This window comes from Haliaeetus albicilla, chromosome 4 (assembly GCF_947461875.1).
Source record: "Haliaeetus albicilla chromosome 4, bHalAlb1.1, whole genome shotgun sequence".
NCBI classification, from domain to species: domain Eukaryota; kingdom Metazoa; phylum Chordata; class Aves; order Accipitriformes; family Accipitridae; genus Haliaeetus; species Haliaeetus albicilla.
This window is the reverse complement of record NC_091486.1, coordinates 13,133,938-13,150,956: the sequence shown is the minus strand read 5'-3', so window position 1 is coordinate 13,150,956 and position 17,019 is coordinate 13,133,938. Positions and strand designations below refer to the sequence as shown.

General features: G+C 43.0%; 1 protein-coding gene across 1 annotated transcript in view; it reads left to right on the top strand.

The window, feature by feature from the left end:
- Nucleotides 1–17,019, top strand: part of PDIA5 (protein disulfide isomerase family A member 5) — a 103,569-nt gene that overhangs the window by 66,082 nt on the left and 20,468 nt on the right. The window contains exons 12-14 of the mRNA XM_069780962.1: nt 3,418–3,488; nt 4,546–4,709; nt 7,238–7,368. Coding sequence (XP_069637063.1) covers nt 3,418–3,488; nt 4,546–4,709; nt 7,238–7,368 — 366 coding nt within the window. The remainder of the gene's footprint in view (nt 1–3,417; nt 3,489–4,545; nt 4,710–7,237; nt 7,369–17,019) is intronic.

Here is a 17,019-nt window from a genome sequence, read left to right as displayed (position 1 = left end):
TGTTTCCACCAGCCATGACCCAGAGAGGCTCAGAGGATGTCAGTGCTTGGAGTAGACTGCGGGGCATCCTTGTGTTGACCGTGACCTTTCTCTTCTCACCTGGGATTGAACGAGTCACTTCCCTTGCTTAGTCATTTAGTTTTAATGTCGGTATACACTTGACATGCCAGTGCATCTTCTAAGAGCACATCTATCACAGATGCCCACTACAGACCTGCGGGCTTCCTTCCACCGTCCCAGCAGACCTTATGCAGCACATTGGAGCATCTGGGCTAAGGGCCTGTAGGGTTGTTGTTATTTTCCCATTCATTTTATGAACAGAAAACGTCTAAAACTAGAGGAGCTTAGCGCAGAGGGATACAGCTGCTGCTGAACAACCTAATGTAGCAATCAAAGGAGAGGCAGTGACCTTGGAATTCATTTAAATGACTTTTTCATTGGCCTTGAGAATTTAATGGCAATCCTCACAGGATTATTGAAAGGTAGGATAAATAATCATAGGAGAGATGAATTTATTTGTAGCGTGTAGGTCTGACTTCTAGTTCATATCTCCCCTTTTCCGCAATGGTAGGTGGAAGCAGGCTGTAGCACGCAATAGCAAAATTCTAGAAAGATGGCCAGAGAAGCATTTTTTATCATGGGAGAAGCTCTAAAGATTTGTTGTCCCTCTTTCAGACTGAGTTTAATGTGGTGGCTTTTTTTTCCAGGCTGGCGTATTGTGCTGTCCTCTGTCAGGGGTAGAACAAGCATTGCATGATAAAGATTTGAGGACTTCAGTTTGCATTTAAGTGCCTTTAAAGACCTGATCCTGCTTCCCCTTTATTTTAAGCACGAGTGAGTTAGCTTTGTGGCAGTCAGTAGTGCTGTGTCTGTGTGATGTTCATGAAAGAACCTGGAATAGTGACATTTCGTAGTCTGGATATCTTTCTCCAAAATTTTACTTACATGAATTTCAGATGCTTTGGATTGTTTTTTATTTCCTGGGCAAAGTCTGCCTAGCTTGTTTGGGGTTTGGGGTTTTTTTTATTTGTTTTTTTTTCTCTCTGCATAGGTTTGTGAAAACTCAGGTGGTTTGATGCTTTTGGTTGGTCAGATCTAATATTAATGATTTTGGAATATAACGTAGACTGTGTGGATACCGTATCTAGAGCACGGTGTGAAGCTTGCTCTGGCTGGAGGACATGCTGTGTAAAGCCCACCAAGGTGAAGTTACCCCTGCAAAAAAGGGTTTTTTTTGTATAAATTTGAGCTAGCTAATTCAGAGAGGTTCCCAGGTGTCTGAGCTGGGACTCGAGATGCCCTTTGTTTAGAAGTGAGGAGGAGCACACAAAATGAATAAAGTTCCCTGCTCCTAAAAGGAGAAATAAATCAACTCGGGCAGGTGTCAAAGGGAACTGTCAGCCCCTTCCGCAAAGCCATATGCCTGCAAGTTTTCTGTGGGTGGCAAATAAATCACTTTGCCAGCCTCTTTCGTGCTCTTAACCAAGACAAGCAGTGCTGAGACAGTAACTCTTCCTCAGCCTTTTCCAGCTTCTTCCTGAATTCACCTCTAAAGCTGTCGCATCAGGTTCCCAGCTTGGTGGCATGTGCTCCCACCACTGTGTAAAATCACAGCAAAGCTTCCTCCTCCAGCTGAAATCCCCTCGTTCTGCTGCTCCTAGCACATTAAAGCATTATCTTTTTTTCTCAAGAGAAGGACTTGGGGCTTTTTAATGCTGTGGTCGCTATGCAGATGACTAAGTGGTATGGACCTTAGCTGGTGTTTGAACTGGAGTTTGGTCTGGGATCAGCTGGTTGCGTATTTGCTGTAATTCTCAGGTGGGTTTTATAGTCTTTATTTAAATGTATCCACCCCGTTCTATAAACATGCCCTGAAAGTGTTTCATGGTGTGCTGAGGTGGTTGGAGCTCTGCTGAAGTCCCTGTTTGCTGTGCTGAAGTTACACCTGGATGTCCTATCGCTTCTTGGTTGCGAACGCTCTTTGACGTGTGCTGTATAGAACATGGTTGTCTGGTTGAGTTCAGGCTTAGGTTTGCATCTGCTGGCCTCAGCAGTCATCCCATTGGTGGGATTCAAAGCAGCACTGAGGTTCAGAGTCCTTGGTTTATTTTCTTTTAGAGACTGGTGTAAAAATAGCTCCAACCCTGTTGCCCATACACCTCAGAAATGGCTTTTGCTGAAGCTGCATTGAGACAGATTTCTAGCTGTATTTTCTGATGCGACTTTCAAAAGCTCAGCAAAGTCTGGCCTTTCAAGTGCCCGTTCCAACAATAACAGCTGAAGAAAGTAAAGCTGGCTGCTGCTGCAAACAAGAGGAGAAAGTGCGGCCAGGGATTGCACTGAGATTACATTGCACCGGGGCAGGCGAGTGCAGGGCGTCTGGGTCGCGCCACGGGCCTTATTACAGCCCTCTGCGCCTCTGGTCTGCGCGCAGGAGCTGGCCCTCGCCCTGCCCGAGCGTCAGTCTCGGCCGCTCGCTCCGTCCCTTTGCTCTGACCCTGCAGGGTCTCCGGCTGTGCTGGTCCCCTGGGGGCAACAGCAGGGGCTGTGCGGGGCGAGGGCATCGTGCTGCGCCGCAGGTGCTGAGGCGTAACTTGATGTCGCGGCGGGAACCTCACCTGGTCCCGAAAATCCAGCTTGCCTGGAAGCAATTGCACTGGCGGAAAGCAGTTTAATTGACACCCAAATAATTTATTTTAAATCTGCTTTTCTCGCTTATGCATTCATTTTATTTTATTGTCGTGTCAGCAGTTAGCAGTGAAGTAACGGCAGATCTCTGGAGAACTTTGCACGAGCGAGAAAGCACCATTATCTCAGTTTTACAGGCCCTGCTTATGTTAAGAACATATGTGGTGGTGTAATTACACTGATGTGACTAAATCAGTGCAAATCCTTGCTAGAGGGACATGCTGCACCACTGTAAAACGGGGCTTGTTATCAGTGCAGTTTAATTCAAATTACATTACTCAATTAAGCTGTGCTAGTATAAGCCTCCGCTTAAAGTCAGGAAGTCACGTGAGGGCCTGTGTTGTTTCTTTTTAAAGCAGATAAAGATTTGGAAACTGAAATGGGTGAGGCTTTGCCTCTCCTGAGAGCACGGTAGAAGCGATGGGCTTGACAAATACTGTGTTTATAGTACTTTCTGGGAGGAAGGAGGTGTGGATGTGAATTCAGAGGTTTTATTATTATTTTTTTAGTAGATTAAATTCTTTGTTTAAGCCATAGTGACCACTTTGGAAAAGATCCTACATCATACTAAGGCTTTGCAAATAAATTAAGTAAAATGCTTACTAAATTCTAGTAAATCTCTACCACATGGTTTTAGATTTTGATAATGGCTAGATGGGTCAATGAATAACCATGGCGTCTACAACCTAATTGTTTGGTTTTGGGTTTGTTTTTTTTTTCTTTTGGCAGGGTGTGGGCACTGTAAGAAAATGAAGCCAGAATATGAGAAGGCTGCAGAGTTTCTCCATGTAGCCAGTGATGTAAGCTAATTTCCTTTATTATATCCTTCAAATAATCAGTAATAAATAACTGGAGTAATAAAAGTGACTTTTCTCCCTACAACAAATTCAGCTGTTCTCATCCTCCCACAGGACCCTTCAAAATGTGCTTCCAAAGTACAGTCTCATCGCTAATGCATGAGCCCTGCCAAAGTCTTAGAAAGAACATTCTGTCTTGAATGAAAACAAAATCGAAAAATGTTTATGTATTCTGCTGTGGGCCTTATACATAATATGATCAAATCCAAAATGGAATTTTTTTTTTCTCTTACTTAAAGGCATCGAATGTGAAGAAACATAGGCTTTTATTTATGAATTAGATTTGGAAAAAAACAAAGGGGCTTGATCCCTCTTTGAAATACCCTGGTTTTATGCTTGCATCACTCCATTAGCTTCATCTTAAGTGCTCCATCAGCATGGCTGGAGAAGAGAGATCCAATAATATAAGTATTAGTGTTATTGATTCAGTCTCACACTGTGTACTCCATGCAAGAAGAGAAGTAGGATTAGTCTCCCCCATACTTCAAGCATCTTCAGTAGAGACATCTAGAGTCCCTTTGTAGTTGTTGGAGAAGGAGGAGATGAGAAAAACAAAGGTCAGACGAATCACGCTCTAGAAGCATCTGTTCTCCTGTGATTCTAAAGGTGGTCCATATAAAGATGCCCTCAAGTTAGGGAAAGATGAAATTGCCTTGAAGTAAACTTGTCTTTAACAATGCTTGTTTCTTCTGGAGAAATTGGGATCTGTGGGAGGAAATGCCATTCCTGGGAGCAGCTCTTAGGCATTATAAAGTGAGTTATATACAGGGAATCCTGTCAGAAACGGGAGGAGAACCGGTAACACTCTGGTTATGCTTAGTCCATAAGATGTCCCTTCCTGGTTTTGCATCAGTCCTCTGTGTTTTTGTGTGTGTCTGTGCTGAGTACCTGAGAAAGTGAAGATGCTTAGATCACAAGTGACTGCCCCCAAGTCCACTATTTCCTGCCAAAGGGGTGAGTGTATGTTACTGGGATTTACAGTTAGTGGTTTCTTTTTTAGAGTCCAGGTGTCCTTGCAGCAGTCGATGCTACCGTCAACAAGGCGCTGGCAGAAAGATACCACATCTCAGGGTTTCCTACTTTGAAGTATTTTAAGGATGGAGAGGAGAAATACACTCTGCCACACCTCAGAACAAAGAAGAAGATCATTGACTGGCTGCTAAAGTAAGTTTTAAGGGTCTGAGATAGTATTTGGGTTCCTGGCTACTGGCTCCTGGAGACTGCTTTGGTGAGGAAGTAAATCTTAAACCTAGCTTTGCCAACTGCCTAAATCCCTTGCTAACAAAACCAAACTGAATTCCAGTATTCAAAGCCATACAAACATGTATGTTAATTATGGCCTCTAATACACCAAATCCTTTATTTGCTGTGGGTGTTTTCATAGTTGTCCTGATAATTCTTTCCCAAAATAAATATTTTTCAAATATACCCTAAGCCTCTCACTGGAAAAGGAATAGCAATGGCTCTGAAAAATAAACAGAACATTTGTTGTTCCCTCTTTATACTAAGCAGCAGATTTCACTGTTAGTAACTGAATTTCTGCAGTTGTACTTTTCTCTTTCCAGCATTTCAGAGCCAACGCCTAGAATACCAGCTACATGGGGCTGAAGGAAAGCCAGCGAGACCAACAAAACCAGCACCTTTGTCTGCACTAACAAACTTTTCTTGGGTGGTGTGCTAAAATATGCAGAATTAAGTTTGATGTATTATGAAAATAATTTCATTTCAAAGAAGTAAATTGCTGGTACAATTCTCTTTATAAGTATTCCAGAATAAAATAGGCATTTCCTTTAGGTACTGTAAGCCTAATGTATTTTCTGCATTATTCAATGGGGAAAAAACTGCCAGTGTTTTGTGAAGTTTTTAAATCATTTAATCATTAAGTGTAGTTGGCTTGAGGAATGTAATCTAAATTTTTCCCCTCTTACTTGGTGGGGGGAGAGAGGTTGTGTGGGGGGAGTTTTTTTGGTTGTCTCTTCTCTTCAAGTGCTTCAAATCAGGTAATAGATATGCTGTGGCAGTATCTTTGTAGCATGTTGGGAAGTTTTATCTATATTTTACATTTAGACACAGTACTCCCTTTCAGCCTCCCTGCATACTCAGGCTCCAGGCTGCTGTGTCAATATTGGATGTTAAGTTACTGTCCTAGTTTCACCAGTTTGCTGGAGTATTTTGAGGGCTACATAATTTATATTGAGTTAAAGAGTCAGGTTGATGCTGTCTGTATGTATTGCCAGGTGAGTAAGCAATGAGGAGGAGGGAGGGGCTGTTAATCCCTTCTGGATCCTGCTGTGTCTCTGAAATACTTTTGTCTGCAGCCTCAGGTAGTCAGCAACACAGGGGAAACCTAGACAACTTGTCTCCTGCTCTTGACTGCTGGATGTTCTCCCAACTAGAGAGGCAATAGAGTAATATCCTTGTTTGCTGACCAGGGATAAAATTGTCACAGCTGCACTGAAGTTAGTGGAAATAGGGATGCATCTGGGGTGCAGGCTGGAGATAAAAGTTCAGCTTGTGTAAACCTATCCCAGTGAGTGGTTTAGTCACAGCCATGCAGGTTTCAGCTCTGGTCCCTCTGCGGTGACTGTAGTCTGTGCTGCCACACTGGGTTGTTACCAGTATCTGGGTAGCTTATTTCAGGTCAGCATGGGAAAGTCTGTGTGAGATGAAGTCACACCTCTGACTGTAACTGTAATCGATGATAGCTCACACCAACTGTGTTCCTGTGAAAATTCAGACCAGCTGCCCTAATTCTTTCACTAACAACTGGCAAATCAGTATCGATGGAAATACGATGGATGTCCACCAAATGACCTTGAGTAGGACTTCAAAAAATTGAGGTTTTTTTCCACTTGCTTTTTATGTACCTGATACAATTTAAAATGGTGTCATTCAAAGTGACAGGAAAGTCTGAAAAGCTAATTTATTACCAAGGCGACATATGAAGGTCTTTATACCATGGCACCATTCTGATGATTTTATATAAGTAATCACTATTTAAGATACAGCAGGAATGAATTTAATGAGTCTGAGAGAAGACTGTGAGCTGGTGAATAGCAGAAGTTTTGTTAGAGGCACTCTAGATGTGCGGGATTGCTCTGATCTAGTCAGTATGTGCAGTCATAATTGAAACCTGACATTCTCTTTATCAAGGTAAAATATTCCAGTTCAGTCACTCCCAGTCTTCCAAGTGGAACGGTGCTGATTATTGCATCCTGGCTTTAATATCTGAATTCAAGAGAAGGTCATGAAATTCTTTACAGAAGTTTGCGTGATAGCGATAAAGAGTACAAAAAGGATGTTTGAATGGAAGATGCTGTTCTATATTGGTTGCCTTTTGATTCCATCTGCTTGCTGTTCTTCTCAAGTCATGCCTATGGATGACACAGTGATACAAGAGCAATGTTCTTTCCGCCCAGATGCTGGATGCAATGTAGGAAATCTTTATTCTGCATTCCTACTCGTATGCCTGAGTACAATCACTTAAATTATATTTTTATTGAGTTACAGAAATTAACTTGGATCTTTTTTGTTATTATCTGGTGTTGGAAATATCGAGCAGGTTTTTCTACTGCACTGTCACCCTGAAGGATTTTTCGACCGCAGTTCCCTCATGGTAGTTATGACCAGGATGTGATGCCCCTTTGCCTGCTTCCAGAAACATTTTCAAACCAGTCTCATTTCTTTTCTAGTCCTGAAGCACCACCTCCACCTGAGCCTGCGTGGGAAGAAAAACAGACTAGTGTTATCCACCTTGCTGGAGAAGACTTCAGGGAGTCCTTGAAGAAGAAGAAGCATACCCTTGTCATGTTCTATGCACCATGTGAGTGAATACCTCTCTACATGGATGGGTTTTATAAACCCTACAGTTCATGAAATCCTGAATTAATTCCCTTGCTCTCCCCAGACTTTTAAGGGTAAAGAGCTGCTTCTGAATACAACTGCATGGGACCATCATTGGCACCATCATTTGTATCTTTATAAATGGAAACAAAACAGTATACAGTGTTTATTTAAAGAGTTACTGCGTTAATGCAGACACCAAAGCAGGCAGGGGTACAAAACCAAAACAGATTTATTTTCCTCTGCTGCATTTTATGGTCCATATAACAAAATGTGATCCTTTATAGTAGCACAATGGACATGGAGAGCCTGACTCATTAGTGCAGCACTTCAGTAGTGAAATCGATATAGTGGTGTAGGAGGAATCAGTCCCCAGGGGCTGAGAAAAAATTTTGATGGAAAATTTCATCTGTAATAGATCTACATTTAAATCTCCACTGGGAATATGGACATAGCTTCCTCCTCCCAGATTGTTTTGCGTGCACCACACGCATGCTTTCTTTTTGAAGCTCCTGAGAATATTTCTAGAAAAGTTTTGAATCAGGCCCTTTACAAATTAGGCGAATGGGAGGGACCTCTTCTGTTTTCCTGTGTTGTCCCAGAGACAGGCAGACTTGGTACAGGTTCTTAACTTTTGAGGGGTCTGTCAAGGGGAGAAGATAATCCTGGCACTTAGTATTAGGTAGTATTAACCTGATTATATAGCACCATGACTCAGCTGCCCCAGATGCAAGGAAAATTCTTCCCTATCACACAGCCAGCCCTGCAATTCATGGATAACCTTCAAATAAGCAGTTACTAACTTGTTGCCATTAAACTGAAGGTATTTTCCAGGAAGGGAGAAAAAGCTCAGGTTCTTAATGTTTAATCAGGCAGCCCCTTATTTTGCTTTTCTGTTAGAGAATTAAACATGAATGCTTTTGGGCTCCCATGAAGCCCTGCTGGATGTGGAATGTGGGAGAAGGGAGGGGTGCAATTCAGAAGGGAGATTTCTGGAAGGTTGTAAAAGAAAAGGAAAGGGGACTTAATCCCTTCTGAACTCCAGTTCCCACCACCTATTGACTAGAAATTGCCCATGTGCCAGGAATTTCCAATTCATGGACCTCAACTGGTTAAGAGCAAGCTGTAACAGTAAAATCAAATGATTGCAGATGAAATGGTAGGATTTAGAAGTTTGCTGTCTCTCAAGTTCTCTCTACCTGATGAGTGACTTTCCGTGGAAGAGAGTCAGTTCTCTTTTGGTTTTTACCTGCGTCTTTTTAAGGCACTTAAATTCCTGGTCTTTTTTAAGGCCACGTTTAAAACAAAGACACTATGTGCAATGAGTATGTACCTCTCGGGGTTGAAAGCATGAGGCAACTTCCCTGATGGGCTAATTATGATACCGTTGTTTGCAGGTTGACTTTACCCTTACACCAGGAGGGGTGAATAAAAATCAGCCTAGCCCTGTCTGTATGAACGGGCTGTATAAGCAAGGCTTTCGTGATGTAACTCTTGGGTCCTTTAAGGCTGCCCTTCAGACATGTTCTTCTTGCACTGTTCTGGATACAGTGCTGCATGAGACCTTCTATATACAGGACAGAGAGGAGTTAACTGGAACCACTTCTGGCCTTCCCGTGGCTCCTAAGACAGTCAGCGTTGCTATTGTGTTGTCAGTATGTGGGTCATGCACAGTTTCTGATTTGTCAGATTTGCTCTCTAAACGTGGAAGTGTCTGTGCAAAGGAGAAGGCAGGCGCACGGAGGGATTGCAACGAGCCTGCCCTTTGTTGGGTGCAGGGGAAAGTAGCGGATGAGTATGTTAAATCTCTGGTTTCTGTGAAACAATCATTAATGCAATAAAATGGTACAAATCATTCTATTTTTCAGTGTTTCTGCAGTGATAATGTGCCTCCTGCTAAATTTGATAGATTAGCTTTTGTTTACCGTTTTCTCAATCTTGAGACCTCTTGGAGCTTATATTGCCAATTAGTCTTAACTTGCTTATTTTAGTGCAGAAGGAACACGGATAAAATTGCCAGGCCCCATTATCTCAAATAATTTTCTTTTCCTATTCAGATCCACATCTTGGGTCAGTGCAGACTCACAGTATGTTACTCCATTCACTTGTGACTCTATGACAGTATTTGTTACAGTTACACATATGCTGAGATATTTTAAGATTGGGGGTGTGTGTATACATGCATATATATATAAAGTATGTTTATATATAAATATTTATGCTAAGAAATGTATCTCTCATCTGTCATTAGAATTTAAAGCAGAAAGTTGAATATTCTGACCTTTGTAAAGCTTTCGGCTAGAGTGACAAACCTTTAGGCAAAGGCCACAGATATATATCTTACATGCAAATTAAAATCGGATCCAGCTTTTCTGTGGCAGCTTCCAGTCCAAATTACTTAATATGTATAGGAGAACCATCAATCTCCTGCTATGCCGATAACTCTGGACTGAGCTGAGCAGTGCTTTAATGGTCCTGAACAGTGCTTCACAGTGATTTAGCTCCGGAAGAGAAGACTGCTACATCCACACGGAAAAGATGGAGAACTCATTACTCCATCACCCTGAATGCAGGTGAAGCATAAAGGTTATTCCTGGTGCCTGTGGAATATTTTAAGGACTGAGAATCAGAATCAAAACTCTTGAAATTACTGGGAGAAAAATCCACTCTTGTGGACTTGACACCCACAGAGAGTGATGCTCTTGATTTCACATTCCTATTCCTCCCCAGTGGCATCTCTGTGCGCTGTAATGACTGATTTGGGGCAGGAGGCAGCAGTAGGGGCAGGTCCCCAGTACTGACTTGGGGCAGAAGTGCCAGCTGCAGGAAAGCTAATGCTACTTGTGCTGCTAACTGCCTTGGGCCTGCTCTTCGTTTGGGTCCATTGGGTAGGTCTGTATCCTCTGTGGCCACCATGCCACGCAGGCTCGTGGTGCAGGCTGGCACTTGTTGGTGTTTTTCAGGGCTAGCACTTGGAGCAGGCTGCTGGCATCTGTGCTGCACACCACCTGGCCTGGCTCTTCTCCGGACCCTTGTGGGGCTCTTGTGGTCCTAAGATGTAATCGTCATCCCACTCCCTTATCTCTGAGTTCAGAATGCCTAAAATAAGAGGAGGACAATGATACACTCTGCTGAAGTGATGCATGATGCCACAAGTGTGTGTTGTGTCCCAGGGACTGCCATGAGGGGTTTGAGGAGCATTTGAAAGCAGTAAGCTTATTGCACCAGCATTTGAGAGGCATTTTGGGAGGGTTTATAGGATCTGTGTCTGTATTATCTCCATAGACCACTCCTTGGAGTACTGGATACCATCAACTACTCCAGGTTTCCTTTTGTAACTGCTTGGCTTTGTCCAGAAATGGGGAGAGGAGACAACTAGTCTGAGTATGGTTTGGTGTACACACATAGCCTGGTATGTGGGTGATCAGGATTTGGGGGGCTGTGGGCCAGATTGGGAAGTGAGCCAAATGGACAATAGATCCAGCCTAGCCCAGTTAGACTGCAGCGCTTAACCAGCTGTGGCCAGAAGTGCACTAGCTGCATGTCTGTGGTCTATGTCCAGAGCTTGTTTCAAGACTCGCAGCATTAAATGCCTAGCATTCTGGACTGATCAGTTTGCATCAGTGCCTCTTCTGGGATCAACTCACTGACTTTTCTTTCTTCTTTCTCTTATGTCCTCACTGTTTGTTCATATAGCTTATCTGAATGTGTTTTATCTGCATTTTTACTTTTATGTGCTCTCTCCACTCCATTATCCCAGCTAATTGAGATTTGACTTTGCCAACGCATTAAATTTTAACCTCTTCCTACTGTAGCGCTGAAAACTGTGCAAAATAGCAGTTGATTGTGATTAGTTGTCAGAATCACAAAGGTCAACAAAGTTCCAGTAAGTAACATGTCTTCTCAGTTGGAGATGTTTTTGCTGCATTACTCAAACTGAATTAAGGAAAAAAAAAAAATGTGATTGAAGCTAGGTGAGCATTTTTCAATGAAATAGGGAGATGCAGATAGTTCTTCAGGAGTGTACTGTGTTTTTAACCCAAACTTCTGTCTGGAGTGGCCCTTGGAGTCCTACATGGAATTTCTTGTTGAGCCAATGCAAAGACCCCTGCCAAATTAATGACCATCACATTCTCTAACTAAAACTCACATGGTTCCCTCTTCTGCCTTGTTTGTCCCTGGGATTTAATATGCCTTTTTGATGTCATAATTTGGTGATGTGACTGTCCAGTTTTAGCTATTCTTGGGTGATGCTCCCTCAAACTTATGCTAGGTCTTTTGTGCTCTTGTAGAAACAATTCAGAGCTGGGGACACAGACTCCATAGATGGGCATCCTTGATTGCATTAGGCAGAGTATCACCAGCAGGTCAAGGGAGCTGATCCCCTCTACTCAGCACTGGTGAGACATAATTGGATTGCTCTGTCCAGTTTTGGGCTCCCCAGTACAGAAAGAATATTGACATACTGGAGTGAAGCCAGTGAAGGTCTGTGGTGGTAATTAAGGATCTGGAGCATCTGACATATGAGGAGAGACTGAGAGAGCTGGGACTGTTCAGCCTGGAGAAGAGAAGGGTCAGGAGAATCTTACCAGTGTGCATAAGTGCCTAATGCAGGGGGTAAAGAAGACAAAGCTGGACTCTTCTCTGCAGTGCCCAGGGACAGGACAAGAGGCAATGGGCACAAATAGAAACGTGGGAAATTTTGCTTAAACAGAAGAGGTTTTTTTTACTGTGGGGCTGGTTGAACACTGGAACAGGTTGACCAGAGAGGGTGTGGAGTCTCCATCCTTGGAGATACTAAAAACCTAACTGGACACAGTGCTGGGCAACCTGCTTGAGTTGACCTGGTTTTGAGCAGGAGACTTGGAGTAGATGATCTCCAGAAGTGCCTTCCAACCACAGCAATGCTGTGTTTCTAAGAATAGTAACACTGGAGTTTGAAATACACAGTGGTTTTTTGTTTTGCTTTGGGGGTTGTTTTTGTTTTGTTGGTTTTGGTTTGGGGTTTGGGTTATTTTACCCTTCCCATCGAGTTCTGGTTTTCTTTTAATAGGAGAGGCTTAATAACACCCCCTACTAATTCTTGCTTAGAAACAGAAGCTATCCACTTGTGGCTCATAAGAATGAGACCAACACATGAAAACACATTTGTATCATTTTTTTGTCGAGATTGCTGCCTGCAAAGAGACTACAAATGAATCAACTGTGCCAGAAACAGGAATTATATTTAATAGACCAGTCGTTAACAGGCCTAAATAACGGGGGGCAGGGGCATTTACTTTTTAGGTCAGTCACTTTTACTGGAAGGGCTCGGCACTGAGCAAATTCATTCAGTTCCTGCTTTTGTAAAAACACAGGTAATAAGTGTTCTTAGAAAATACTTTCAGCGGCAATGAGAAATAATAGGGGGAAAATGCTCCCTTTTAATGGTTCGTAAGGGTGGCAGCTGCCAATGTTATTAACTTGCCAAATGGCTTCAATTTGTGGCACTCAACAGGGTTTGCAGAATGGGTATTTTTAATAAATACTTTGCTGGGAGCTGATTTCCGGTTCTCGGTTCAGCAGTGAAACTTTCACTTTGCTGGAAATTATTTTTGTCAGCTGGAAGAGGTTATTTTCTGGTGAAGCCTGACCCACAGGGGTTACCCAAAGAACACCCAGAAATAAAACAAACTGAGGATGATTTTAATGAGGTATTTTTGTATTGAGTAAGTGGCTGTACTGGGATGAGAGGATGTGCAATTAAGAGACATCAGCCTCCTTAGCTCTTCACTTATTTTTTTTGTAGGGTTTTTCTTTCAGACCTGGTAGAAGTGAATGGGGGTGCTTAATCTGTTGCACCTGATAAAATCACAGAGGACTTCGGGATGGTGTTTGAGCCGTTAAAAAGCTCTGTGTTGTTCTAAGATGTTAGTGGGAGATGGTACCTGGGTATTGTTCTGATACAAAACAAAGAGAATTCTTTGGCTTCCAAGTCAAGCAGGAATCTTGACATCATTGCTGTCTGATGGGTCATCTCCTGGCCATCAGTAAGAAGTAAGAAATCAGATAGGGGTTTCTTCAGCAGTAAGAAACCAGACAGGGATCACGTTTTTTCAGTTCTGACTAAATCAGTCCTGCCCATCCCTGTGTGTCTCATCAGCAGTGCAGAGAATGCTGAGAGCTAAAGCAAACTTGCATTAATTTTACCCACAGGCTTTGTTCAAAATATTAATCATTCTGTATCCTGGTATGCTCCTTCTCTGACTTTTCACAATAAAAACTGCCCCGTTTCTTCTGTCCAAGTTATGCATTGAGGAATATAAAATGACAAAAAAGCACTTTGTTGAAAGTCCTTGCCAGAGTGGGTTGCACTGTGTGCAGAGTGGGTGCAGACTGTGTTTTGGCTATTCAGGCTAACAGCCAGGAGGGCCAGTATGCTCATCTAGCCCTGCTAGCTTGCTTGTGGGACCCAGGCTGTAATCAAAAAGCTGTTCTTAAAGTGGTCATGTTTCCTTTCATTCTGTCCCATTTTTTGAAGTAAGCTGGGACAAAGCTGGTTGCACCGTTATCTCAGCCTTTGCATAGGAAGGTTCGGTGGGAAAATGCAGTGTTCTGGCTAAGCGGGACTGCTGTAACAAAACACGGCAATTTTGACTGACTGTGAGGCTTCAGCCAGTGGCTGCTTGGCCTGTGAGATGACCACGCTCAGTCTCAGTGCTGAGCAGACCTGTGTGACATAGTTCATATGAAGGATGCGCAGAGGGGGCTAAAATACTCAACAGTTGAGTTAATGTGTCCAGATGCACCGAGCAAAGCAGCAGCACAGATTAATTCAGTGTCCCATGATGGCCTCGGATTGGCTCCCGCCAAGAGGTTTTCCATCGCTTGCAAGCACATCTTGTTAAGTTTTCATTAGGAGGCTGTATCAAAGAGCCTGAACAAAATGTGCGTGTTTGTAAATGAAGCTTAAGCTATCAAAAAATTATTAAAAACATGCTGAACAGAAAGAATCCGTTTCTAGGCAAAAACCCTTGCAGGAAGGATTTTCTGGTTGTTGACTGAGGCAGAAGCGAGGTCTGGACCCTCTGATAATGAGGCTTTAAATCCTGCGTGGGCTGGCACTGCAGAATTTTGATATGTTAGCTCTGCCACTAACTGGTTTCTCTCCTGCATTAGTGGTGCTCTTGCTACAGGCTTGCATTAGCAAGGTGCATTCCTGTCGGTGTAAATAGTGCTGATGCCACAGAGCCCATTAACAGGCTGGGTTTGATAAAGGATGAATTTATAGAGTGGTCTCTGCAATCAGGCTGGCAGAACTGCTCTTAGCCCCAGTGTTTGTGTCGAGGATATTAATTAGCACTGAGAGAACAGGTTTAACTGCTCTCAACTTAGAAGTTGAGGCACTTCACAGGACTGCAGGTAGCCATGATGGAAGTGCTCAGAGTTGGCTGTTGTGGAGCTGTGGCATTAAACTAAAATTTGTCAGGGTGATCCAGCTCCTCTTGTTTTGTAAAAAAAATTCCGTGCTTTAAATCTCATGTAACCCTAAAATGTTACAGCTGCTTGAATTGGTGCAAAGAATATTACCTGTACATAAACAGTTCAGGCTTGCGAGAAGTGGAAGGGGAGGGAGAAGTGCCTGCCCTCGCCCCGTGAAATTCTCTCCTCGCAGACACTCAGCTGTGTTGGTGCAATGTCACGTAAAGTCTGTGTGGGGTACATTAGGAGACATTTGACTATGAATATGCCACCCACCCTTATGCACTGTCATCAAACCCATTTCCAATAAGACAGATGCTTTTTCTGGTGATGCAACATTATCATAACAGGGGCTGCTTTTGAGCCTCACTTAACACAGGTGTAATTCAATGGTGCCTCCCCCAGTGCTCTGCTGGACCTCTGCTAACTCAGAGCAGCTTATCTTCTGATTACCACTTGCATCTGCTGGCGTGTTAGATGGCAAAATGATTTTGTTTGCTCTTTGATTATGTTTGCAGTTAATCAAGGCTGATGCTGACTTGGTTAACTGCTGTTACCAGCTTCGTTTGTGCCACGTGGGCCAGTGACACAGTTTATCTGAAAAATCCAGGTCTGCTGGGACTGACACTTAAGTTTTGTTCTGGATGTAACTATTGCTCTTTAACCCTTTCTGTCCAGAGATGGCTTGCTGTACAGCTTTCCATCTTAAAGGATTGCTTGTTGCCAAATGCTCAGTGCTGTCATATAATTTGTAATTCACTGCAGTTGGTCATATCCTTGCCTTTTGTAGTGGATAAAACAGTCCGGGAGTTCTGCGCTGAGTCTTTCTCCTCTTCTCACCTTTGCAAATTGGCCTGTTCTGATGACTTTGTTGTGATGACTTCGTTGCTGCTATTGCAGTTGTTCATGTCTAAGGCTGTGGTTTCCAAAGATTTGGTTTTTGTATCCCTCATCTCCTCTCTATACCCCCGAAGTGCTACAAAATAAGAGTTCAGATAGCTTGGAATAAAGCACAACAAAATGCAACAGCAGGCTGTGAAATTGGTAGTAGGTTGCCTGTTGTTGTTAAGAGTAGCGAGGCAAGCCCTGGTTGACCTGATGCTTAACTGAAAACCTCATGACCTTTTTCAAATCGAAGGACAAATCCCCCTTCTTTCAATTACTAGTATCTCATGTCTTGGAAATATGATTATGCTATGTGTCAGGTCATGTCATAAAATGAGCTTTGGTTCCAGATATTCAATTAAAAGGCCCTCCAGTTCTCTACTGGTAGAACAAAAGCGAATTAACCTTTCAGTAACATCCCCAAATGCCTTTTTCAAATCTGCCTGTGGATTCAGCAACTTCTGTAGCTACACGAACTGTGTTGGTTTAAGCAGTATACCCATTTTTAGCTCTTATCTGTGCAATTACTGTCTGTGGCCTGTCTTGCCTTGATTGACCAAGTAATATTCTTGTTTTAATTCTAGTTAATAACTTGGAACTCTTGAAGTGGAAACAGGCTTTGCTTTACTCTGCGGTCTACAAGCTCCAGGGTTTGCTTTGATAGCTGTGCAATGTGCTGCTTTCACTTGCTTAGAATTGCAGTCATTTAAAAACCAATAACAGAGGGCAGTATCTGCCCCTGTTATTTAGACAGTGATGATTTCAAGCAGAGATGGGAGAATCAGAAAGTCATTCCCTGCTCTTCACTTTGCATGCTGAGGGCTCCATCCTGCCATGTGCTGAGCCCTCTGAGGCCGCAATGGTTTTGCAGTTGAATGAATGGAGTCAGCACCTTGCAGCCGTCTCCCTGTCAAGCAGAACTGTGAACCCTGAGAGTCACTTAACCTCTTCCTGACTCCATTTAACCTTGGGTGTAATGACAGAGGAGAATAATCACATCTGTCTCTCTTAGGGGCAATTTGAAGCGTAATTAATTGATAATAGTTAAAGCATTTGCGGATACCCATTGAGAAGTACTAAAGGAAGCTGAGTGCTGAAGGGGGAGCAGAGCCCTTCCTCATGCTGAGGATAGAGCACAGACGGCACAAATGCCACGGTCTCGCAAATCACTGGGCTTTCAGATCTCCTCTAAGGAGTTGGCCAGGACTTTGCTATGAAAATACTGACAGTTTAAGTTAGTATATCTGATATGGAAACAGTCTACAACATTAAAATGTATGCATGT